The sequence below is a fragment of the Sus scrofa genome, chromosome 9 (assembly GCF_000003025.6).
Source record: "Sus scrofa isolate TJ Tabasco breed Duroc chromosome 9, Sscrofa11.1, whole genome shotgun sequence".
Classification (NCBI taxonomy): Eukaryota; Metazoa; Chordata; class Mammalia; order Artiodactyla; family Suidae; genus Sus; species Sus scrofa.
Genome location: NC_010451.4, coordinates 30,784,706 through 30,810,858, shown reverse-complemented (window position 1 = coordinate 30,810,858; position 26,153 = coordinate 30,784,706). Strand labels below are relative to the sequence as shown.

At 34.0% G+C, this 26,153-nt stretch overlaps 1 protein-coding gene across 2 annotated transcripts in view; it reads right to left on the bottom strand.

Moving 5' to 3' along the window:
- CNTN5 (contactin 5) overlaps nt 1-26,153 on the bottom strand; it is a 1,210,258-nt gene that overhangs the window by 659,002 nt on the left and 525,103 nt on the right. For both annotated transcript variants that reach the window (XM_003129801.6, XM_021102337.1), the window contains exon 3: nt 18,266-18,390. In XM_003129801.6, the coding sequence (XP_003129849.3) occupies nt 18,266-18,320 (55 nt within the window). In that variant the 5' untranslated portion in view covers nt 18,321-18,390. The remainder of the gene's footprint in view (nt 1-18,265; nt 18,391-26,153) is intronic.

Here is a 26,153-nt window from a genome sequence, read left to right as displayed (position 1 = left end):
TCTCCTTTACAGGAGATGGTGTTTCTTTCAGCCAGTGTGCTTTCTACATTACTTTGTTTAGGTCCTTAGTATGTACATTTTATTCCTCAAACAGTTCATCTTTCTTGTGATGTTAACAAATGGAGATGTGTTTTTGAGATCTATTCTACATGGATATCCTGAGTAGAACAAAGTAGACTTCTGCAGTTGCCTCACTCTCTAGTGTCAGAGGCACAATATCAGGAGAATGATCACATCTCTCCAGTTCTTAGCCACTATTTCTTAATAGCAAATGCAATCTTATTTTTAGTTTTAACAGATGGTATAAATTTCATAAATCATTAACCTGAATTCTGAACTTCACTTACCTCAAAAAAGTTGATGAATGAAACTTTTGCAAATTACTCAACTATTTCTGATCATTCTCTGCCTAGCTGATGAAGATAAATGATATTCCTGGACAGTTACATGCTCAGCACTATATAGTGCCCTGAATTTGAGTATTATACTGTATTTTGATGTCATTCTTAAAATCTTATGCTTTGTCAAGCAGATTCCTTAGATGAGTGGCTCTACCTCCAAATTATAGAGAAAGTCAGTCAACATGTGGGTGATGATTACTATCAATCACATAATTTTGTGAGCATATAGGGCATAGTCTTTGCCCTCCAAGTTCTTACATTATGATAGTAATGTTTACAGTAAGAATAAAAATAACCGATAATTAGCATTGTACTAATTATTTTATAAGGACTATCTCATTAAATCTATTTAAGATGATGAGGCAAGGACTATGCACATTTCAGACTGGACAACAAGATATAAAGCAAGGTACCAAGGTTGAAATAGATTTAGAATATTTAAAGATAAAATCAAATATTAAAATCAATAATCTTCTTTCATTAGAGCAGTTTTTATTATTATTATTTTTTTTAATGACCATACCTGTGGCATATGGCAGTTCTCAGGCTAGGGGTTGAATTGGAGCTGCACCTGAGGCCTACACCACAGCCATAGCAATACCAGATCCCAGCTGCATCTGCAGCCTGCCACAGCTTGTGGCAATGCCAGATCCTTGAGTGAGACCAGGGATGGAACCTATATCCTTATGAAGACTACATCAGGTCCTTAACCCACTGAGCCACAATGGGAACTCATTGCAGTAAGTTTTGTTTTTTTTTTTTCTTCGCTCTTTAGGACTGCACCAGCAGCATATGGAGGTTCCCATGCTAGGGGTCTAATCAGAGTTACAGCTGCAGGCCTGCGCCACAGCCATAGCAATGCAAGATCCGAGCCATGTCTGCGACTTACACCACAGCTGATGGCAATGCCAGATCCTTAACCCACTGAGCAAGGCCAGATATCGAACCCATAACCTCATGGTTCTTAGTTGGATTTGTTTCCGCTGAGCCACAATGAGAACTCCTCATTGCAGTAGTTTTTGTATACTTAGAGATGTTCCTAGGACCCTTGGCCATTACGTTGAGAAGCTTAAGACTTGTCACCTCACTAATGTTCATTTTATATCTGATTGAGTTTAAAGGTTCGGTGGTGCAGGCAAGACTGGATTTAAATAGGTTAATCAGTTAGCAAATTTTAGGAAGGGTTAGAAGAACAAAGGACTGATGTCACAGAAACCAGACAGAAATTAGCTGACTTGACATGAGGTGGTATGGGATTGGATGTAATCAAATGAATGAAAATATACAGGGTAGGATAAATGAATACAATATTATTATAGAAGAAATAAACTAATGATATCTGACTGAATTCAGAGGAAGGAAGATGGGAAGGAAGAAAACGATGAACAGTTTGTTTTTTAACCACATCTTGTCTTTGACGTTGTCATTCATCTGCTTCATCTCAGAAATCTTAAATTCCAGTAACTCACTTAATAGTCTTTACTCTTCCCATTTCAATGAACAGATATGTCTGAGTGTATACAATGCTTTCAACTTTGTCATAGAGTAGTTATTTTCAAATCTTTTGCTTTAGGGATGACTTATACTTTGAAAAATTATTGAAGTTCTCAAACTATGCTCCTTTAGCTGAGATACATTACGCACATTTCCACTGTATTAAAAATCAAAATGAGATTTTGTATTATACCCTAGGTTAGAAACCTCCATATACCATGGGTACAGCCTTAAAATGCAAATAATAACAATAATAATAATAATTTTTAAAAATTTATATTTTTCTTTTATTTTTCTTTATTTTTTATTTTATGTTAATATATTTTTTAAAAACTACAATAAACCTACAACAAATTTTGTTGTTAGCAGCAAATGTCGTTCATTATTCTCCCTTGATGTGGCAGACCCACTTAGTCCATTTTAAAGAAAATATCTGCCGAGTATACAAGCTTGAATAACAGTTTGTCAGCTAGTCTTTTTTTTGAAGAAAAAATGATGTTTAATGGAGGAGTGGCTGGCTAGTTCTTCTCATATTTCAAAAAACTACATAATCAAGAATAAAAGCACTTTTTTTTTTTTTTTTTTCCCCCAGAGGCAAGCCTTGTACTTCTCTCTGCAGTAGGGTTACTTAATGCATACTTTCTATTTTGTCACCCAAATTATTAAAAGATGTTTATGCAAGTGTTTATGTAATGAAATTAATACTTTTCATGTTTTCATCAAGGACATTATTGAGTTAGACTCGATTTTAAATTTTATTTAATACAGCTTGGTGTCACTGCCTTAATTGAGCCAACACTCACAGTTTTCTCACTATTGCTTTTGCTCCATTAGTGAACATATTAAGGCAGTGAAAAAGACCCACAACATGTTTATATTACGACGAAAATAGTTTTGACACTGTGAACTCCTGAACTGTCTCTAAGATCCTGTATTCTCTGGCCTACACTTTGAGAAACATTGCACAAGTTATAATAGTAATCAAGGACAATGTGCCTGAAACATGGCAAGCTAGCATCAAAGTGGTGGATTTTTTCTTTTTAAGTAGGCAATTTTAGTACTTAAGTGCATGGCCTGGTAACATATCATATATTTTTCTCCAAAAGACAGAAAAAAACCCAGATGATTTAAATATTAAATTTTAAAATTAATAGTTTAAAATCAAAAAATCAGTTTGAGGAAGTCAGTATAGAACACTTGGAATAGAAATTATACATTACTTACTAATGCCTTCAACATTGATAAACAATTTTCTGATCTATTTTACAAGATTACCTTTATGTTTATGGCCATTAATCACAGCCAATAATAAACAAACATAATAGAAACTTTTGGAATTAATCCAAACTATAAGAGTACAAGAATGCAGAATCATCTTTTAAGTATTTTAGAAGCAACAACTGAAGAATGGTCCAACTTGTTTTCAATATATATATGTCTATGGTAATTATTATGTGATATCCCCATAGGCTATGTTATAATTCTATTGTTTTCTATTTTGTTTATGACTTTAAGAATGGATTTTTTTCTGCATTCTCTCTCAAAAGAGAAAAAAAGTTATTTGCCACTCAGGGTTTTTAATTAAATGAAAATCATAACATTCTATAATAAACTCCTGCATTGACATAAATTATAGCAAATTGCCTAGCAGAAGCATAAATGCCATAACTCCTTCACATTAATCAAGTATTTATTTGTTTTGGATTCCGTGCTTTATCCAAACATTAAGATTAACATTTGTAGATCCATGAGTCATACACTCTCAATTTATTTTCCTAAATGTGAAGAGTCCATTTAGAGAATATGGTCATGGACAATGAGTATCTGGGGGAAGGGGAGGTGGATTGTGTACCAAATGATATAAGCAGGCAGAGCTGGGACTCTCTGTGCAAAATGCTAGTACAATTCTCTTCACTTTGATGCACTGTTCTTTCCATCTATTCAGATACACCCAATACTTCACTATGTACTTAAGCCCTGTCTTTTCCTGAAATTTTTTGGTGTGAATTAATAAATGTGCCAGGAGCAGGTCTCTGAATGGTCTCTAATGCAACTATGATTAATATAAGGTATATTCTATATCATAGAAATGTCAAGGCATTTTTCCTCCCCCTGATAGTTCAAGATTTGTTCATCAGTCCAAATGTCTGTAACCTTGGTGAACAAAAAATGTGAAGGGTAATTTTCTCCCCTAGTCTATTCGCAGCACCCAGCACATTGCCTGACTCAGAGTTACTTTTAGTACTTTTCTATTGTAAGAATAATACCAATGAAAGTCTACCAGGAGGTTTATACATCAATAAGGAGAGAACTGCCAATGACAGGGAATGATTTTACAACAGGGACTGAAAAGTTTTATTTTTATCCAATTACTGCCCTTAAAACATCTCCTAGCAGATTTTCCTTCCTCTGCCTAAGATGACATTCTCAATGAAGCTCCACATTTCCATACATTTTATTTTATTTTATTTTATTTTTATTTTTTGGCCATGTCTTTGGCATATGTAAGTTCCCAGGCCAGGGACTGAACTCAAGCCACAGCAGTGACAACACTGAATCCTTAACCACTAGGCCACCAGGGAACTTTCCCATGCATTTAAAATATTACAATAAAGAGTGCTTTGGTAATTGTGACTAATTTTTAGTATACTAATATATCCAGCCCTGTAAGACCAAAAGTTCCATTCTTCATCCCTCTTCTCCCAGATTAGATTTGCTTTTAGGCAAGGAAAACTGAGATAGGGCAAAAGTGGTTTTTGTTTGTTTGTTTTTATTCTATTTTGTTTTCTGCTCTCCCTTTTCCTGATGAATCTTTCATATACTGTTGGAAAGATAAAGGACAAAAATAGTTGACAGGCATTGTGTGATATGTTCTCCAAGGCTATCTGCATGTCAAATGGCAAAAATACTGATTTGCTGGTGGCTTACAGAGGATGGTTCTTTTGAGGCTGCCCACTTCCTGGATATGGCAGTCCACTCTCTGACTGATGTTCTATGCCAAGGGCCCCCCTCCCAGTTCTAGCCCCTAGGAGGCTACCCTCCTTTTCTTTTTCTGAGGTCATTTCCTCCTGTCGCATGGCACTGACTAGAATCCATCAAGATGGCTCAAGCCTAGCCACCTCTGCAAAACTCACTTTCATTCCCCAGGAAGTTCATGAACCTTTGCCTTTTCAAATGCTAGGACAGTGTATTCTCTGTGACTGTTTCAAGGGTAACTCTTACGAACTTCATGACTTTAAAAAACAAGGCTTATTTTCCATACTTTTATGCTACCATATCGCCCACCTTCAAAATCCAGGGAAAGCACTTCAGGCTTTCCAAAGATCTTTTTAACATGTTCTGCTTCATTGCTCTCTTTGTGAGGGACATCTGAGTTTCTGTAGCTTAGTAAGTATTTAGCAGTGAAGTGAGAGTCGAGCTTTCTTACTGGAGACAATCTCATTGCCACAAGGAGTTCCTCTGTAGCCTTTTCTCTTGGCTTGAGGAAAATATCTTCCTTCTTTCCCCATAGGAATGGGAAGAGAAAACTCACTCCACTTCTATCAGCTTTATACAGTCTGATGACTTTTTTTTTTTTAACTTCTTTTAAATTTCCTTTTGTTATTATTATTATTTTTTTAATTTAAGCCACAGGTGGAAGTTCCCAGGCTAGGGGACAAATCAGAACTGCAGCAGAGGCCCATGACAAAGCCTTTGGCAAGGCTGTGTTCTTAACCCACTGAACGAGGCCAGGGATTGAACCTACATCCTCAAAGAGACAACACTAGGTCCCTAACATGCTAAGCCACAATGGGAAGTCCCTTAAATTTCCTTAAATTTCTAATTTCTGATTGTTTAGGTGGGATCATATTTGACACCTTCTAGTAAATAACACGCGAATGTGTCTAGTAACATTCTTTCAAATATTGGGATACAAGGTTTACTCTAAATTTTGAGGATGTAATAAGTTCTGAGATGACTGAAAAACAGTATTAAAATATGGAAAAAAGATTTAAAATAATGTAACTTAAGATACTGTGTTATAAAGAAAGAAATGAGGACTTGCCCAAAGTCCCACAATTTGTAGCTAAGTTTAAAGTACTACACAGCCTCCTAATTTTAGTCTATTTTCTCCCAAATGTGTTATTTTGCATTCTGAAAGGAATCATTTCTGGACACTTATAGGAAACTTTATTTAAAACAAGGTTCTGATCAAACAGAATAGCTTCATAGAATGGAAATCTTCTGAGTTCATGAGAAGATCATTTTTATAATCAGGTCTATTTCATTATTAAAAAAAAAAATCTCCTGGGATGGAATCCAACACAGATTAGGTTCTTGCCAATTTATGCCCCATAATGAGATTTTGGTGCATTATTACCCTTAATTCATTGCATTTATTTGTGAATAACAACTGTTTATTTTTTAAATTCAGTGTTCCATCAGAGTTTTCCATATTTATTTTTAAACTAATTTCCTTTTGGTCTTATTTCTGTTGTCAGCTCTGTTTTTCTCCCATATGCTGGCTCAAAATAGCAGAAAGGAAGATCTTTTATTTTCTCCTCTTTTATCCCTTATGTGCAATAAGGGTCCCTCATGTCCAGTAAGAGTCGATATATGTATCCATGTATTTTTTCTAACCTCCAACCTATTCTTTCCATTTGCAGGTCTTCTACCTATACCTATTCACCATTCTCACATTTGGTAATCCTCTGTTATTAAACATCCGCTGTTATTAAAAGACATGATAAAAATGTAAAACTTATAACTATTCCTCAAAGTCCAACTTCAGAATAACAGATTTAAGGATTAGAGGAAAAATTGATATCATCTGATTGTGCAAGCCCTTTGATGCTAAAATTATCTTTACATAATGATGATTTAGCTTACACTTGAACTTTACAGAGAACCAACAGACTCTCTTGAGATATAGTTGATTCTATGACTGGGCAACACTGGCTGCTTAGAATAATATGCCTTTTAAGCAAATTAACTGTACCTCTTATTTTACGTACTTTCACAGGTTTGTCCCTTTGGATTTCCTTAGAATAAGTGTAATCTGCTTATATATAACAACATTTTAGCGCTTTAAAGATAGCAATTGTAAATAGTATTAACCTTTAAAATATCTGTCTTTTGAGTTGAGATTTTGGCCTATTTTCCATGTGACAATTCTTCTTCCAATGGGAAATAATAAACCGATATTTTGCAGCAAGATATCAGAATATTTAAAATGATATTTACACAAAATACATTAAGAAAAAAGGTTACTTTTGGCAAAATTTTTATATCTTGTTTTATGCCATGGATGGTTATATTTGCTTGTTAGATGATAAAGAATAGAATATTCTAATACTAATATTCTTCTATATTTGAGATATGGAGGCCAGCTCTCAATATCTCAAATATAGAAGGTAATATGCAACTGAAAGTCATTATTGTTAATCTGGGTATAAAAGAAGCGGGTCCAAATCATTCTATAAATTATCACCAGGATCTATGCCAAGAGTTCATCTACAAAAATAAATAAATAAATAAACAAACAAACAAACAAACAAAAGCATCTATTCAAAGAGGACCTTTCAAGAAGGAGGTGTCCTCTGAATCTTTGGTCAGAAATTACCTTAAACATTAGCTGAATCTTTAGTTCTCATTCCTTTAGTTCCTTTTATCATTTCTATTGTAATATAGTTTCAAATTTTTCCTTATCACTTTTCTTTCCCTCTACTGAACACATTCTTATTTACCTAGGTTTCCATGATATGATCTAGCCTAGAACTATACTATACTATAATAATATAACGACATATTACTACAGTCATTGTCAGCATGATAAATGCAAAGGTCTTACTTATTCTAGACATTGTTAATACAGCTGAAGATCATGTTAGCGCCTTTTTGGTAATTCCATTACACTGCTGATTTATAATGCAATAAATAAATAGCCATTGAATACTTGCAGGTCTAAATCATTGTTGCTGTCTTTTTTTCCCAGACTTTTGCAGTAGTAACCCTACCTATTCTGCCTCCTTACCCTACCTATTCTGCCTCCTTACATTCTTTCCCAAGGTCCACAAGGTATTTTCCATTAAGAACCTAGCACGATCTTTTAACATATTATCCAGTTACAACTCTCCTCTGCTTCAAAAGTGATCCTGTCATTGCCTATCTATTTCGCCCCTTATCATTCTTCTTGTTATATGTTTTTTTAATCCATATTGGTTTTTCTCCTTTCTTCTATATCAATTCTTCCTCAAACACAGTAAGTCCATTCCCTCTTAATGGTTGCCACTCTGCTTCTGAAACACCTTCTCTCAAATATTCACCTGGCTTGCTTTTTCGCATTTATCAGATTTTCCCTTAGAGACCTAAGCAGAGTGACCTTTCCCAATAATCCTACATAAAGTAATACCTTGCTACCCCTTTACTCACTCTCTTTGGAAATTATCCATTTCAGACCTTGTAGTATTTGATTTCTTGCTAGGTTATCTTCTCTCCTAGAAAGTGAGTTCTTCATAGACATATATTTTGTATGTCTTATTTACTGCCGTATCCTCGAAGACTAGAGCAATATATAGTAGGCACACACATCAGAACGATTAGGTTAGAGAATCCAAAATCATTCATCGTTTTTGGATGTTTTCTGACCAGAAATAGCTATAACCAGAAGTTTACCTTATGCCTCTCTTAACAGAAGAAACAAATCAAATAATTATTTCCTTTCATTCCTTTAAAAAATAGGTACCCATACTTGTAAAATTAGTATGCTAGATCTTGTGTATGAGAGTAATAGAGTAGGTATTGCCTCTGTTTTTATAGAGTGGATGGTCTTGTAATTTTTATTTAAACATATAAAAATAATAATTGTAAAATATGCAATTATTAAAATGGAAAAGATTATCACTTAAAACCATATTTACTCCTGATTTTCAGCATATGGTTGGCTCCACCATACTCTAAATCCACAGTCTGCTAAGATCATGCCACAAGTGTAGCCACCACACACACATCATTAGGAATAATTAAATTTTCTGACAAATTTTATTGTTAAAGCTCCAGTAAGCATTAGAATGGAAAGCATTCTTTTCAAGTGCTAAAACGAAAAATTATTTTGATTGACATCTATATCAAATAAATACTATCAAACACAGAAGTTGACAAAGTTTTAAGAAAACTGTAGTTAATTTGATTGACGGTTAGAAAAATAAGATGTTCCCAAAGAGCTAAATTGAAATAAGACATTATACAGCATTTAGCCTTTTTTTCATTCTCATGATAGTTATATATGGTTTATTTTAGACATGACATATTTTAAGTATTTTTTTTTCTGATAAACCTATAGCATTTATTTAAAGTCAAAGGGAGCAGGAATTTTCCCCTGGATTTGTTCTGCCTCTCAAGTGTGTCCAGCGTGCTTTGGTGTTCAATGAATGTAACTGTTTCTCCACTTTACAGATAGAAAAGTCTTGTATTCGAACCAATGAGATATATAAAAGTAGTTGTCTTCTTGCTGACAAATTACTAAAATTACTGTAAGGGGGGCAGCTCCTCAGAAGCTCATGCTAAGCAATAGGACAATCTTTGCCATAAGCAAGCATATATCACAGTAGTAACACTGTGGTAGAAATTGATCTATGCTTAAAAAAGTGATATCATGAACATTTGTTTACCAATTCTGGCAGACACTTAATACAGCACAAATTCCTTGAGCATTATTTTAAAATAACAAAGAGAACCATGATGAATTTTTTATCAAAAAATATTTATCATAGTTAAAAATAATAATACCAGTCCAGTTTAAAAAGCATGAGATGACTTTCATGGCACTTTCTAGATTACAACTCACTTTGATGTATATTACTTATCCCTTAGCCAAAACTCAAGTGAAAAAATATTTTTAATAATTTTTTATGTAAGAGAAAAATCAATTGGCTGACCTAATGTATTAGTGAATTCTCTCTTTAATCTCCAAAACACGGAGAACACACGTTTAATCTCATTTCTTTAGGATGCTGAATTTAGTTTTCTTTAGTTTACGGTTTAATTTTATATCACTCCAGGAATTGCTGACAATTATGGATACCTTTTAACATTTTCTTTGCCTTTACGATAAAACTAACAAATAAAACTCTCTAAATTCAGGTGACACCCCCTGCCGCCACCTTGCGCGCAAGGAGAAATTAAATTGTACTCTGATTAATTACATGTCTAATATCACCAGTGCATGGCTGATAAGAGTCAGCTTGGTTTCCTGCTCTGAGGCAGGCTCCATTATCATCATGACTTCCTGGGGGACCAATACAATGTGCACATACATAATTTCAAAATGATCACGGAGGAGCCATGATCCATTTCTCTTTCTCAACTACAGTAGACCAGTCAGACTTAATATTATCAGGCACCTATTTTCAGGATCACTTTTCTTTACATTTTCCTTTTAAAGTTCTTAGGCAGCACTAGCTGACAGTGACAAAGTTTTGTGCTATTTACCACATTGCTGGTTAAAAAAAAAAAAAAAGGTGAGTATTTGTATAAGCTTATCAATGACAGACATTCTCTGTTCAACAGTATATCATTCTCTTGGCAGAAGGAACAGACTGTCACCTTTCCAATAAAATGGGTTTAACCCAATGGAGAATAGTGGCAAAGAAAAGGGAAAAGATGCCTTATTTTGCAGAGTTTTTTTTAAAGCAATGCAGCTTATAGCAAAAGTACTTGAAAGTAATCCAGAAGAAAGTAACTAGATATATTTATGTAGGAAGGGGTCTGTGTAGCTTTAAACAACTGGACTTCCTCTTTTGTCTCATCTTCATGTTAACTGTATGTTCAAAGCATTACTATAGGAGGCAGCTTTCTCATTATTCTTTCACTAGTTACAATCTATGTGATAATGAGCAAACAACAGAACCTTCCTGAGCCTCATTCCTATTGAGAACAAACAATATTTTACTTGTCCAAATACAAGGAACTAGAACACATGATGTCCAAATTATTTTTAATTCTAAGACTTATAAATTCAGTTAGGGAAATATATTTTTCCAGCTTATAAGAAATATATATATATCCAGTTTTAATAAATTTAATTAAATGTTATTTTAAGTCTATAACTTTGATAGAAATATACAAACAGACTTGTGATGTTGAAAAATACATGCTAGTACTTGGAAGTGCAAAACAAATGCTTTTTCAAAAATCTTCAACCAAAAAATTGTGTGTTAATGAGACTAATAATAGCTGCTTTCTATCCTATTCTAATAATATGTATTAAAATTAATATATGTATGTATTTTATATCCCTGAACTCCCCTAACCTCAGTGTCTCATCAGACTTTTATTACATTTCACAGAAAGCGATCTATAGGTATTAAATATTATTGTAATAGATTCCCCAATTGTTAAACATTTAAAAAGAAATTAAAATAATTACTAGCCACATTTCAAAAGGAGTAAAATGATTAAGAAACTCACTGGATGGGTTATTCTGCATAAAAGAGCAGGATAATTTAAACCTTTAGATTTTGTTGTTGTTGTTGTTTGCATGTTTCAACATGGAGTTTGAATGAAAAGCAATTTACAAAGAACCCTGGATGTCAGTCAAATGCTTATAAATTCTGAAATTTCTAAATTCTCTCCTCCCAATCATTATCTCTACACATATTTAGAAGATAATATATCCTTGAAGAATCATTTTTAAAGAGTATAATATTTTGGCACAATAGAGTTTTAAATGTTGATGCTTCTTGTCACATATATGTTCAAAACTAAGCTTTAGTAATTATGATTCCTCCCCAAAACAATTTCACACATTCTATCATGAAAAACTTAAATTTTATTGAACTTAATTAAGTTCATATTGATAAAAATTGTTTGACAGATTTCTAAAGTTTTTTTAAGACACACTAATGAGGTTGGATCACAGTGCTTTCAATGTGTTTATGAAATAGGGTTACAAAGAAATTCCATTTTCTTTGTCATTAACTTAAACAAGATTGTTATTATTTGCATGTAAAATATTTGTAGATATCAATTAATATATGGTAGAGCTCAAAAACAGGCATGGCTATTTTATTGCTATATGCACAAGTAAACCACTTTATTGAGGTATGATTGATATGTAATAAGCTGTACATATTTAATGTATATGACTTGAATTTGGGATAGGTTTATACTCATGAAATCATCATCTATATTCTATATCATAAACACTTCCTCCAAAAGTTATCTCCTGTCCTCTGTATATTATTATTATTATTTTTATTTTATGGTAAAAGTACTTAAAATAAGATTTACCCTCTTAGCAAATTTTTAAGTATCCCACTTATATGAGGAAACTAAAATAGTCAAACTTGTAGAAGCAGAATAGAATGGTAGTTTCCAGAGGCTGGAGAGAGGGGGAAAGGAGAAAGTATTAGTCAAAGGGTACAAAGTTTCAATTATGCAAGATGAATACTTCCTAGCGATCTACTGGACAGCATAATGCTTATAGTTAATAATACTATACTGCATATTCTTTAAAATATGCTTTGGCAGCTACTCTCTTCAAGAGACCAAATCTACTTTTCTACTACTACATCTGTCCTTGGCCTACGTGAACTGCTTTGCCAATGAGACATTAGTAAACATGACACAGAAGTTTGACCTATGCTTGAAACCTGGGATCTGACCTTTCTCTTGGTGTCCTTGGGATCCGCCTTTCTCTTGCTATCCTTGGGATCCTTGCCACCAGAGCCATGTGAAAAAGCCTGGGCTAGACTACTGGATGACCAGGACATGACCAGGTCATTCCCACTGCTTTTGCTAGCCAGACACAAGCACTCAGAATAGGTAAGACCACATGACACCATCTAATCCTAGTCTTTCAAACCTCATGGAGACTACAAAGATCAGTGAACCTGCCCACACCAGAAGAACCACCAAGCAGACTCTCAGAATTGTGAGAAATAGTATTTCAAAAAAACAAAAAAAACAAAAAAACGGTGGTTTCAGCTAATATATTTGAGGATAGTTTGTTTTGGAGTTAAAGTTAATTAGTGAAATAATTTAATCAATATGTATTTAATATAGAATGTGGATTGGATTTCTTTTTTTTTTTTTTTTTGGTCTTTTTTGCCATTTCTTGGGCCGCTCCTGGGGTATATGGAGATTCCCAGGCTAGGGGTCTAATCGGAGCTGTAGCTGCTGGCCTATGCCAGAGCCACAGCAACGTGGGATCCGAGCTGTGTCTGCGACCTACACCACAGCTCACAGGCAAGGCCGGATTGTTAACCCACTGAACAAGGGCAGGGATCGAACCCGCAACCTCATGGTTCCTAGTGGGACTCGTTAACCACTGTGCCACGATGGGAACTCCATGGATTGGATTTCTATAAACAATTTCTCTAGCCTTAAAACACACATCCAGAAATGTACACATTTAATTTACTCCTTCCTGAATTTCTCTTTTCCAAGTTACCTGTCTTTTTTTTCCTCTTTTTCTCCCACGGCTCAACTGCCCAGAAAACAAAATTTATAGTTATTGTCTAATTTTCCTCCTCTACTAATCAGTTCATAAGACAGATGTTCCCACTACTTCATTAAAGGTAAGTATCATTAGAATTTAAAAGTAAAGCTCTTAATACCAATCTCATGTAACTTTCCTACAGCATTGCCACTGGTGACCACTCCCTTTCTGAATCTATTCTGTTAACCATGCTTTCCTTGAGTTTTCCCCCAAATCACAGTCCAATCTTTTCAACCTATACTTTCTCTTGCCACTTAAAAAAGCACATGCTTCTCGGAATTTTCTTCTTGTCTTATGACTCATAAATATCTACATAATCTCTGGGTGATTATTTTCTTTCCCAGAGCTTCAAATTCATTCATGCAATAATGAACATCTCTCTTTTTTTTTTTGCCCATGCCCATGGCATGTAGAAGTTCCTGGGTGAGGGATGAAACCCAAGCCACAGGAGTGACCCCAATCACAGCAGTAACAATTCTGAATCCTTAACCCACTGTGCCACAAAGTAATTACTCATTTATCTTAAACTTTAAACATTTCCATCTTCCTGTGTCACAGATATATGAAGCTCAATATGTGCATTCTTGAGTTCAGTATTTCCCCACTCTGCACCTCCTACTTTATTCAACATCCAACTAAATGGCAATATTATCGTCTGCATAAGCAAATTGAGAACATTAACTATTTCCTCTAACACAAAATATTTAATAATTTACCAAGTTCTATATATTTTACTGCCAAAAACATTTGAAGCTCTCATCTCTTGTTGATGCCTTTCCCTACTGTCTTATTTTAGGCCTTAGTCATATTTTGTCCAGAGGAAGCATTTAGGAAGTTACACTTTGCCCATTTTGTTTCCATAAACCCATAACCAGTTTCCCCTTTTATGAACATTTTCTATTAGTATGGTACATTTGTCACAAATAATGGACCAATATCGACATTTTATTTTTACTTAAGTGCATACTTTATTCAGATTGCCTTAGTTTTCAGATAATGTGTTTTTTTTTTTTTTTGAAGAATCCTATCCAGGAAAATGTATTGCATTTATTTATGTATCCTTAGTCTCCTCTTTCTGTGACAGTTTCTCCAATAATCCTAGTTTTTGAAGACCTTCAAAATGTTGAGAATAACTAGCCAGAAGGTTCATCAAATGCTCCTCAGTGGGATTTTTCTGATATTTTTCTCCTGATTAGACTACAGTTAGAGGTTTTAGGAAGGAAACCTACAGAGGTGAAGTGCCATTTTCATCACACTATATACAGGGTAAATGCTATCACTTCTGATGTGGACCTTGTTCATCACTGAGCTGAAGTAGTGCTTATCAGTTTCCTCCTCTATACAGCTACTTTTTAAATCCCCCTTTTCCATCCTGTACTTCCTGAAAACTAATCACTATGTGTGCAGTCTACACTTAAGTAAAAGGAGAGTTACACTCTAATTCCTTGAGAACAAAGCATTTACATAAATTATTTGAAATTCATCTACATGGGAAATTTGTCTATTCTTTTGCCTATTTATTCTCTTTTGCTTATTTATTTATTTATATCAATATGGACTTATTTATTCTTTGAGTTGTAACTCAATACTTACTTTCTTGCCCCAATTTTTCCACTTTGGGCCACTGGGAACTCTTTCAGTTGGTTTTTAACATTCCTTTGACATTCCCTCCTCCTTATGTTTGTTTTTTGTTTATTGGTTTGTTTGTTCTAGCACTTACTTACTTTCTGACACAAGATATTCTAGGTTGATCAAGTATATTTCCTGCCCCCATGAAATTTGTCCAAATAGCCCTGATTCCTTCAATTGGAGGACAGTATTAGAAACCAAAATCGTGGCACTTTGTGTGCTGGTTTCTACTGGAGTATATTGCTTGTAGGTTTTCTCAGATGACAGAGAAAGGAAATATATGTGTATACACTTAGCCATATATATATGTGTGTGTGAGTGTATATATGATACATTTTACGTGAACTTGTCCATATCCATATTAACCTAACCATGAGCTCATACTGAAGTCTCCAATTTGAATCAATTTCTACATGGATTATTCTAGCCTTCTTCTTTTTCTTATCTGTAACTGCCCAGTCCAAGAGTGAGACAATTGGTTCCCACCACCCACCAATAACTGACTTACCTGTTCAATCCCATGTATAGGGGATTTAGAGTTATTAACACAGGGAAATAATACTGTTAACTAGAGTACAGTACTAAAGTACAGGACTTTTTGCCTTTAGTCTTACAGATTCATTTCTGAAGTTACTTAGGTCAGTACCTTCCCCCTCTCTACCACTTCCCTAAGGTGGAGGTTGCTTCATACATTTGTAACACAGTTAGATTCTTTATCACATTCTGCATCCATCCTGGGATTCTCTAACCTCCTAAATTATTTTTTTTAAGTTATGTACATTAAGTTTACTTTGTGCTATAAAGTTCTATTTGTTTTGATAAATGCATAAATTTATTTATCTACTACCACCATGTCTTACAGAATAGTTTTGCTGTGCTGAAAAATGCCTATGCTTCCTTCACTCATTTATTTAGCTTCTGACCCCAACTCCTGGCAATCACTGACCTGTACACTCCCTACAGTTTTTCCCTTTCCAAAAGGTCATATAAATAAAATCATACAGGTGTAACCTATTCAGACTAGCTTCTTTAACTTAGCAATGTATATCGTATTCATCCATATATTTGTGTGACTTGATAGTCCATTTGTTTTTGTTCACTAAGTAGTATGGCATTATATGGAATTTCTACAGTTTTCTATTAACTTATTGAACGGCATCTTGGTTGTTTCCAGTTTGGGGTGATTATTATTAACCTTCTATAAACTTCTTGCATGAGTATTTTGTGTGTTTATAAACTTTAAAATCAGGTAGGTACATACCTAGGAGTCCAATTGCTGGATTAGATGATTAAACAGTTTAGCTTTGTAAACATTGCCAAACTGTCTTCCAAATTGGCTGTGTCAAGCAATGAATAAACTGTCTTGTTTTCTGCTTCTTCAAGAACAACTGTCATTGTTTTTACTATGTTTGTTTTTCTGGATCTTAGCCATTCCGATATGTATAACGGTATCTCATTATTGTTTTAATCACGAGTCTATTTTAATATGATTGCATATCCCTATGAAATCTATCAAACTTTCATTGTCCTGAATAGTTAGTTTTTAAACATAGGGCTGTGTAAGAGTTCTATATGTCCTAGTTAAACACACCCAATATAATCTAAGTTACAAAAATTATTGTTTTAATCACGAGTCTATTTTAATATGATTGCATATCCCTATGAAATCTATCAAACTTTCATTGTCCTGAATAGTTAGTTTTTAAACATAGGGATATGTAAGAGTTCTATATCTCCTAGTTAAACACACCCAAGATAATCCAACAGTTACAAAAATGAAGAAACAACCACAGAATACAGACTGAGTCTTCTCTGTTTCTTCAATCAGTTTTGTTGGGTCAAACAGCAGATAAAACATAAAATGTGCTTATGATCTATGGCTTAATTATGCACACTTTCTATAGTAGTAATCAAATTACTGTGCAAAATAGATCCTGTAATGTAATACTCACAGACAAATAAAGACAATACCAGAGAGGACTAAATAATAACAGAGCAAATATTAAAATAGAAAAGTAAATGTTGAATGTGTAATATTACCAAGTAACAAAAACATAGTAAAGGGCGTACTTCCAGAAAAAATTTGCTAAAGTAAGAGGATGAAGTGAGAGAAAGGTTTTGAAAATAATTATCCTTGTTAACTGATCCTTTCAAGTATCTAATCAATTTTATTTTAAACAAATCTATAAGTAAACAGATTCAAGTTTTTTAAAAATAATCTATATACATGTATATATGTTTCATATTAAGTGCAGATGATTAAAAATCAAGTCCCATGTAAAAATAAGAAATGTCCTTTGTTTTGACTTTTTTTAAGCTTTGCCTATAACATTTGAACAGTAACTTACCTCCAGACTCAACCTCATTATTCCCATCTCCCAGTGGTTCACTGGAAAGAGCAGCACCTACATTCTCTGAGGAACTGAAAATCATGGATACAACCTCAGGCTGAGTAATTTCATTTTCCCACAACTATGGTATAACAATCTCCTTTGAATTGACTGTTTCTTTAGTGGTATAGGTTGGACCATTACATGAGAACAAAACTTTGGAATGATATTACCATCTAGTACTCTTTCTCCATCTAGCATTGTCAGGTTAATAAATAAAAACCCTGGAAACCAGTTAAATTTAAATTTTAGATAAAATGAAATAAAATATTGATTGCATGGAGCATACTAGAACTAAAATTTGTTTTTTAATTGAAATTTAGTCTTAACTGAGCATCCTTTATTTCATCTTGAAAACTTACCTCCATTCCCTTCTGTTGGCTTATGAGTTCAAGAGGAGAATTATATTGAGAAGATAAAAAGAGACCAGATCAACAGGGAAGATGGTAAAACCTCACAGAAAGAACCTAAGATAGGATAAAATATTTAAAGACTATTTCTTTTTTTAAGTAACCATAATCATGGTAGACCAGGGTGTTCATTTAACTTCTAATGTCTTTGAAACAATTTACTTACTGTTTTGTGTAAAGATGCCCCTACCCATATGTTATAAATCCAAGTCATATGAAGGCTAACATTGGTTTACATTGCCAATGAGCTGAGATGGATATTCATTTTATTAACATTTATAGGATATTTTTCTAAGTACTTTATTATATGTGATTTTGCCGTGCTAACAGAGGCTTGTGTTGTTTTCTATTTCTTTTGTTGAAAAACATGAATACTGATATAAATTTAAATGAACACCCAAGGATATAGTTAATGAAGATCTTTATGTATTTGTGTTATTTTATAAAAGAAAGGCTTTTTACCTGAAAGACACCCAGTGACAGACAGAAACAGAATCAGTTTCCAAGAGGAAGCCATTCTTGTTCACTAGGCTCGCCTTTGTCCCTGTGTATTTACCAGCTCTGACGTTTCTTCATTAAAGAATGTCCTGTTGAGACAGATAACAGTTTTAAAAAACAGAAAATGAACAACTAAAAAAGACAAACAGAAGCTAACTCAGAAACCTCATAATAAAATGATAAATAATTTTTAGTACAGAGGTCAGACTAATATACACGAGGATACTGACAACAATAATAACATTTCCATTAGAGTTAATTTAATGCAAAACACAAAAAAATTCAAAAAAGTGATAAACTTTCCCTAGCACATTTATTTATATTGACTACTCCCTTACAGATGATAAAAGTATCAGGTTCTAATGGGGATGACTTTTCCTCATAGGGAATGTATAATAGCTATATTTATTACATTAGACAAATTATTGGACTAGAAAAATAGGGTGGAAGAAAAAGTTGCATTAATATATACTCCTCTAGTCTAGAACATAACTAATGATTAGTTAAGCAAAATGATTTTACGCATTGTGTCTATAGCTCATCTAAACCTCCATAGGGAATTTTTCTCATTTAATTATTAATGTCAGCTGCCTTTGTTTATAACTCCTGTGCTTAGCTGTACTGTGTTGTAGTTCCCTCTTTGGTGAGTTATTTTCTCAGCATCCTTTTCTAGCCAGAACCTATGAGAAATAAGGATTTTCATGAATATTTAACACTTTTTGCCTACCGCCATTTTTATAAGAATAACTGGTATAGCACATTAATATACTTTGATTTCTTTATATGTCTTGAATGAAACTTCAAAAACTTGAAAAATGTGCATCAAAAATTTGTAGAATAGACAAATAACTTCTGGGTTTTTAGGTGTCAGTTACTACTGTTCTTCTTGGACAAAAGGGATTAAATTGACAAATAATTGTACAGTATGTTGATAATTTTAAATAATAATTGCTTCTTTGCAACCTGCTCTTCCAATAGACTCAGAGTTCAGCATATTCCCAGGTTTTACGAAACATCTTAAAAACATAGACAAGGTAGGTCATAATTCAATACAGGCATACTCAGAGAGAGAAGTCTATTGTTAGTGAATACAATTTACTAATTAACTGAACTTTCACTTTATTTATATATTTAAATCTAAGCCTTGAAAATCTACCTTAAATTTCTGAGCATGGTCAGAACTCACTGATGGAGAAGAAAGTTAATGAGTTAATAATCACTGTTTCATATACACTTCAAAAAGATTATTTTTCATCCTCTTTTTTTCTTCCAAGTAAATATCAGAAATAAATACAATTTGCAGCACAAAAATGACTTTATCACTAATTTTTATGGTTTAAAATACTTTCCATTATTTATACACTGCTTTTTACCAGAAAGGACAAGAAAATCAGCACTTTACACATATCAGGTAGAGACTTAAAGTTACTAGGACAACAATTAAGATTCATGAAAACTGTATATTTAAATTAGTGAATTCTCAATCCACGATGAAATTGGCCTTTCTCAGACTGTAATTTCAGAGACATTAATACAGTTTTGCTTAACCTGTTTTGATGAGCTTCTTGCTCAGTCCTGAAGAGGGGTACTTCCCTCTATTCTTTTGTCTTCAACAACAAATTCAAATTTTTTCAGAGCACTTATATGTTGTACACTGGAATGTCAAAGAGGAAACACGCATATACACAGAAGTTAACCACAGGCAACAATCCAAATAAACTGGGCTCTATAAGTATAGTATAGATATAGAGCTGTCAAAAGGGGAATATATTCACAAGGTTGGCAGGAGTTGGGAGTAGGACAGAAGAATCTTTAGCAAAAATTCAAGGAGATACTGAGCTTAGACAAATTTCATACTTTTGGATGGGACAGTGCAGGGAGACTAATAATGAGCACATGGATAAGTATGTCGATATCAGAGATTGATCCACACACTGAAGAAATCAACACAGAATGAAGAAGGGCCAGTGCGTGACCAGAGGATAAACAAGCTATTTTCATAGGAGTTCATGGAAGGCATTTCTGATAGATGACATTTAGGCTCAGTATTCAAGTTTTCAACATGAAATTAGGGAATAATCCTTATAATACAGGCACTTTTTTTCAGTTCTCAAATAAAAATAATACAGTGAATTTAATAACTAAAATAATCAAATTTTTATTAAAATTTCTTCAAATAGATTTCATCAAATGTGATTGTGTGTGTGTTCATTTTCAAACAGCAATGCTTCGTCTTTGGGGCTTAAACTCCCCAAAAATAATAGCTCTTCAAACGCTGTTATTTTTAAGATACTTAACTGACATTTTCTGTTTCTTCTTGCTTTTTTCCTTCTCACTCTCTTTCTCAGTTTTGTCTCTCAAGTAAAATAAAAAGTAAATGAAATAATCTTTAGGTTCTGAAATATGTAAAATTTTATATGCCTCTCTTGAAAATATAATTATTTCATGATTTTACTAAAATCCCTGCATGAAAGTAATAAAATAATGTAAGTAATCATATATATGTTAAGTTCCTACTACATGCCAAGTTAAATTACAATCAGTTAATAAGTGTTACTAAAGACTAATAGGATGTATATTTTGGAAACTGACAATTATACATTAAATTGTTATTCAACAAGATATTGAAAAAATCATAAATACTAAGTTACATTCTACTAATCAGATTTTCTTTTAAATTCACATTTTAAAAAGCGCTTATTTCAATGTTTAGAATACATACCTATTATCAACTGTGATATTCAAATAAAAATATATGAAATGACAGCATATTACTTTGCATTTTTCCTCAATTATTGCACATATTTGCAAGTACGTACAATAAGTAGATCACTGTATTATTAAGTCATAAATTATAAAAGAATACATGCACCATGCAGTTAATTGCATGGACAAGTACTTAAAAACATCACACCTTAATCGGAGTCTGAAGTAGGATTTGATAAACATATGTTACATTAAAAAATCAAATATAGTATGCTGCCACCTAAATGCAAGTTAGCTTTGCTTCTTAAAGATGCATATAGGAAACTTCCTTGTTTACAACATGTGTATATACGTGTGTGAGATGCTGAGAGAGAGATTGCTATTAACATCTACTGATCTTTCTCTTCAGTTTCATAACAGTGATTTCCTTCAGTTTTGTCTTCTGACGAGCTATCCACAGAGTGGTCAGAATTATAATGTTAAAACATAAATTAAAGCTACATTTTCCTCCTGTTTCAGTGGTTTATTCTTAAAATTCAAATTCATTATATAGTATTCAAAAATCTTATCTAATCTGGTCCCTGCCTAACTTTCTGATTTCATCTTCTGGAATTCTAGACTCCATTCCCACCACATTGACGTTCCAACTGCTCTTCAAATAGACCTTGTACTCACTGTTTCCTTTACCTGGACAATACCATCAGTTCTTTCCATGCTGTATAGCTTAAAGTCATTGAAGACTCTGGTCCTCAGGCCCTTCTCAGTCTTCTTAAAATAGCCACCCCTTGGTTCCTGTCAGTCTTGTCACTGGTTTTCCCTACATGTGTCCCTATCTTATTTTTTTCTTAGCAATTGTCAGTGCTTGAAGTTATGCTATTTATTTTCTTTTAAATTACCTTTTTCTCCTACTGAAATGTGACATCCAGCAGAGCAAGAATTTTTGTCCTGTTCATGTTTGTTGACCCAGCATCTAGAGGAGAATCTGCTTGGTTTTAGTAGATATTCAGTTAATGTTCTGAATAAAATTATTGAATCAACTGGAACTTGTAGTAAGTAAATTATTAGGCACAAGATAATACAAGAATGTCCCTTGTATTATCATTATCCCTTAAATTTTTATAATACTAGCAACAGCTACCATTTATGAAATTCTATGTGCTAAGCAATATATCATGCACTTTACCTACATAATGTCTATTAATTAACTTGATACCTCTTATTGATGAAGATAACTTGCCCAAGATCACACAACTAGTAAAAGTCAGAACTAGGGTGAAAATAAGATTGACTTTTAAGTTACATCATCTCTTACAGAACTTTACATTTATCTTCACAGAAGTCTCCTGAAAGCTCTCTTACCTAACACAATTGGAACTGGTACTGAGTTAGAAAAATAATTTTAAAAGTCTCACACACATACCCTAAATGTTGTCATTTAACTAACATGATTTAATTTTATATACCTTGGCTATTTATTACATAGGAATGAGACCTATTGTTCTGATTATCAGCATTCTGGTGAAAAAAACATTTTATTTCCACATCATATGAGTCTTTTTCAACAAAAGTCCTGTCTATAATACATCATATACAATTTTAGTTTCTTTAGATAATATAAAAATATGTGAAGTTGTGTAATGACAGCATCCTTGAGTTTTTTTTATTACTAAGCTTATACTGTTGTCTCATACACACCTAATTTTATAGCATGTGCTAAGTCACGCATTTATTGTTTGGCCAAGAATATTAGCTTTTGTTTTATCGTTTTTACCATAAAGCCAAATGCTTTCACTCTTGGTACACTCATATGTTCTTGATCTGCATAATGTTTACTTGATTACCTCAACACATACAACCTCCACAAACAGATGACACAAAACACAACTGAATCTTGGTAAGTATACAACTTACACAGTGGCAGTGAGTCAACCAAAGATGAGACTACTTAACCATCAGCATTGAAATAGTTCTGAATTGTTTTCCTTCGTGGAGACAATAAGGTTGCTAGTTACATGACAAATTAGAAAAATGGAGGTTTAGTAAAAGGGTTCTGCTCTATGTGACAGGGCTGCAATATGAGGGACTTGGATGTAAATTGAAGTGAAAGGAGTAAGATGATCAAATATCTCTTTTTCTGTGTACCTTATTTCCATCTCAATAACGACTCTTTGCTAAGACTGGAGCTAGTGGCACTTGTGCTTGGAAGATACCCTTTAAAAGCTGAGCAAGGACAGAATGGGGCTTGCGGAAAAGAAACATAAAAAATCTATACATAGAACTTCCATATGACCCCTCAATCCCACTTTTGGGCATATATCAGACAAAACTCTACTTAAAAGAGACACATGCACCCGCATGTTCATTGCAGCACTATTCACAATAGCCAGGACATGGAAACAACCCAAATGTCCATCGACAGAGGATTGGGTTCGGAAGATGTGGTATATATACACAATGGAATACTACTCAGCCATAAAAAAGAATGACATAATGCCATTTGCAGCAACATGGATGGAACTAGAGACTCTCATACTGAGTGAAATGAGTCAGAAAGGCAAAGACAAACACCATATGATATCACTTATAACTGGAATCTAATATCCAGCACAAATAAACAACTCCTCAGAAAAGAAAATCATGGACTTGGAGAAAAGACTTGTGGCTGCCTGATGGGAGGGGGAGGGAGTGGGAAGGACGGGAGCTTGGGCTTATCAGACACAACTTAGAATAGATTTACAAGGAGATCCTACTGAATAGCATTGAGAACTTTGTCTAAATACTCATGTTGCAACAGAACAAAGGGTGGGGAAAAATGTAATTATAATGTATACATGTAAGGATAACTTGATCCCCTTGCTGTTCAGTGGGAAAATAAAAAAAATTAAAAAAAAGCCTTTATCGAAGCTATATTCTAGATGTCCTTGAAACTTCCTAGCCCAATATACCTGAACAAAACAATAGATAATAAAATATAGCAGAAGAGCTATCAAGAAAAAACAAAAATAGAGTGTTGGTCTTGTTTTGTTTGCTATCATTTATCTTTTGAGGATCAAGTAGAAGTGTCAGGAGGTGGAAACACAGAATCCTGGCTTACAATCAGAGTGAATCATGATATTGTGAATCACGAGAAAAGAAATTACGTTTTGCATCCTGAACGAAGTGCTATGAGCTGTAGATGGAAGGCTGAGTTTAGATGTTTACATACCTTGGAGGTATTCTTTAGCATGGTTCAATACAGTGTGTAAGTAATCATAGTCCTATTTTTCTCACCTTTTTGAACCTAAGAACTTCTTTTGACCTTAACAGAACCTGCCTATGGAAGAGGGATCAGCACTAGTTTTCTGAGACTTCAAGCCAACTTTGTAATTTTATTTAAAACATTAGGGTAGAGAAAGATATGGCTCAAGAGTATTTAATACTGTACAGTGCACCTAATGGTGATAAGAACCAGAAAAAAAAAAAGACAGTGACTCTAGGAATTGGGTGTCAGAAATTTCTGTCACCTTGTGATTAACATAAGGAAAGAGTGGAGTTCCCGTCGTGGCGCAGTGGTTAACGAATCCGACTAGGAACCATGAGGTTGCGGTTCCGTCCCTGCCCTTGATCGGGGGTTAACGATCTGGCGTTGCTGTGAGCTGTGGTGTAGGTTGCAGACGCGGCTCGGATCCCACATTGCTGTGGCTCTGGCGTAGGCCGGTGGCTACAGCTCCGATTCAACCCCTAGCCTGGGAACCTCCATATGCCGCAGGAGCAGCCCAAGAAATAGCAACAACAACAACAACAAAAAGACAAAAAGACAAAAAAAAAAAAAAAAAAAAAAAAACATAAGGAAAGAGCGGCAACAGATTTGTGGTCCAATGGGCCTGACACCAGCCGCCACGTAAATTCTGACAGGACTTCTGTTGTGTTAGGATCCTGAGTACCATTCCATGGCCAGGTGACCCTTTCTGGTACTTTTGGGAACTAGATACCATGACAAATAATACATAACCTTTTAAAAATAATACAAAATATATTATAAAATACATTAAATCCTTCAATGAACTAATCTAGAAGAAAAAGCCTGCTAAAGATCAAAACTGGTAAAAATAGCAGGTTGATAAATGAATCTACTTTTACAATGAGACTATTTATCAAACTCTATTGAACTTCAGGTGGATGTTTATGGCTTCTCTGAGAGAATGGGACCAAAAGCAAGGCCTAGGGTCTTCAGATAGGAAACTCCATATATCTGGGACCTCTAAGGGTTTCAAAATATAGTTAGGATGAATGAGAAATATCTCTCCAGAGAGATAGTCTATCCAGAGAATAGAAAAACAAAAAACAAACAAACAAAAAAAACTTGTCTTTTTTTTTTTTTTTTTTTTTTTTTTGGTGTTTTTAGGGCCACACCCATGGCATATGGAAGTTCCCAAGCTAGGGGTCGATTTAGGCTGCAGCTGTTGGCCTATGCCATAGCCACAGCAATTCGGGATCTGACCCTCATCTGTGACCTGCACCACACTCACAGCAACACCAGATCCTTAACCCACTGAGTGAGGCCAAGGATCAAACCACATGCTCACGAACACTATGTTGGGTTCTTAACCTGTTGAGCCACAACAGGAACTCCCTGATTTATTTTTAAACACAAAGTAATTGGCATTATGATAAAGAAGATACAGAGATAAAGAAATTATCTAGAATGCATCCCAGAAAGGCAAATGGATGGAAAACATGAAAAGAAGACAAAGAGAATGGAGGATATAGTAAGAATGTCTTATATGTCTAATAGAACTTACAGAAGAAGAAAAAGAATGGGATGAAGCAATAAGTGAAAAGAGAGGTAATTGCTAAACATTTTAAGAACTGATGGAATTTATCAATTTTAAGATGTAGGAAGACCAGAAAAACCCAAGAAGAATGAATAACTAGATAATTATGGTGAAAATGCTGAACAACAAAGACAAAAAGGATCCAGAGATAAAAAGAGGCATGAATTACAAAAGTAAGAAAATCAGACTCTCATTTGACATACTGATTGTTGTAATGAGATCCAAAAAATTGGAATAATGAGCCAGTAAGAAGTAATTGTCAATCTGGCTTCTTTGGAAAAATGTCTATTAGGGTCACCTGTCCATTTTTCAAATGGGCTCTTTGTTTTTAT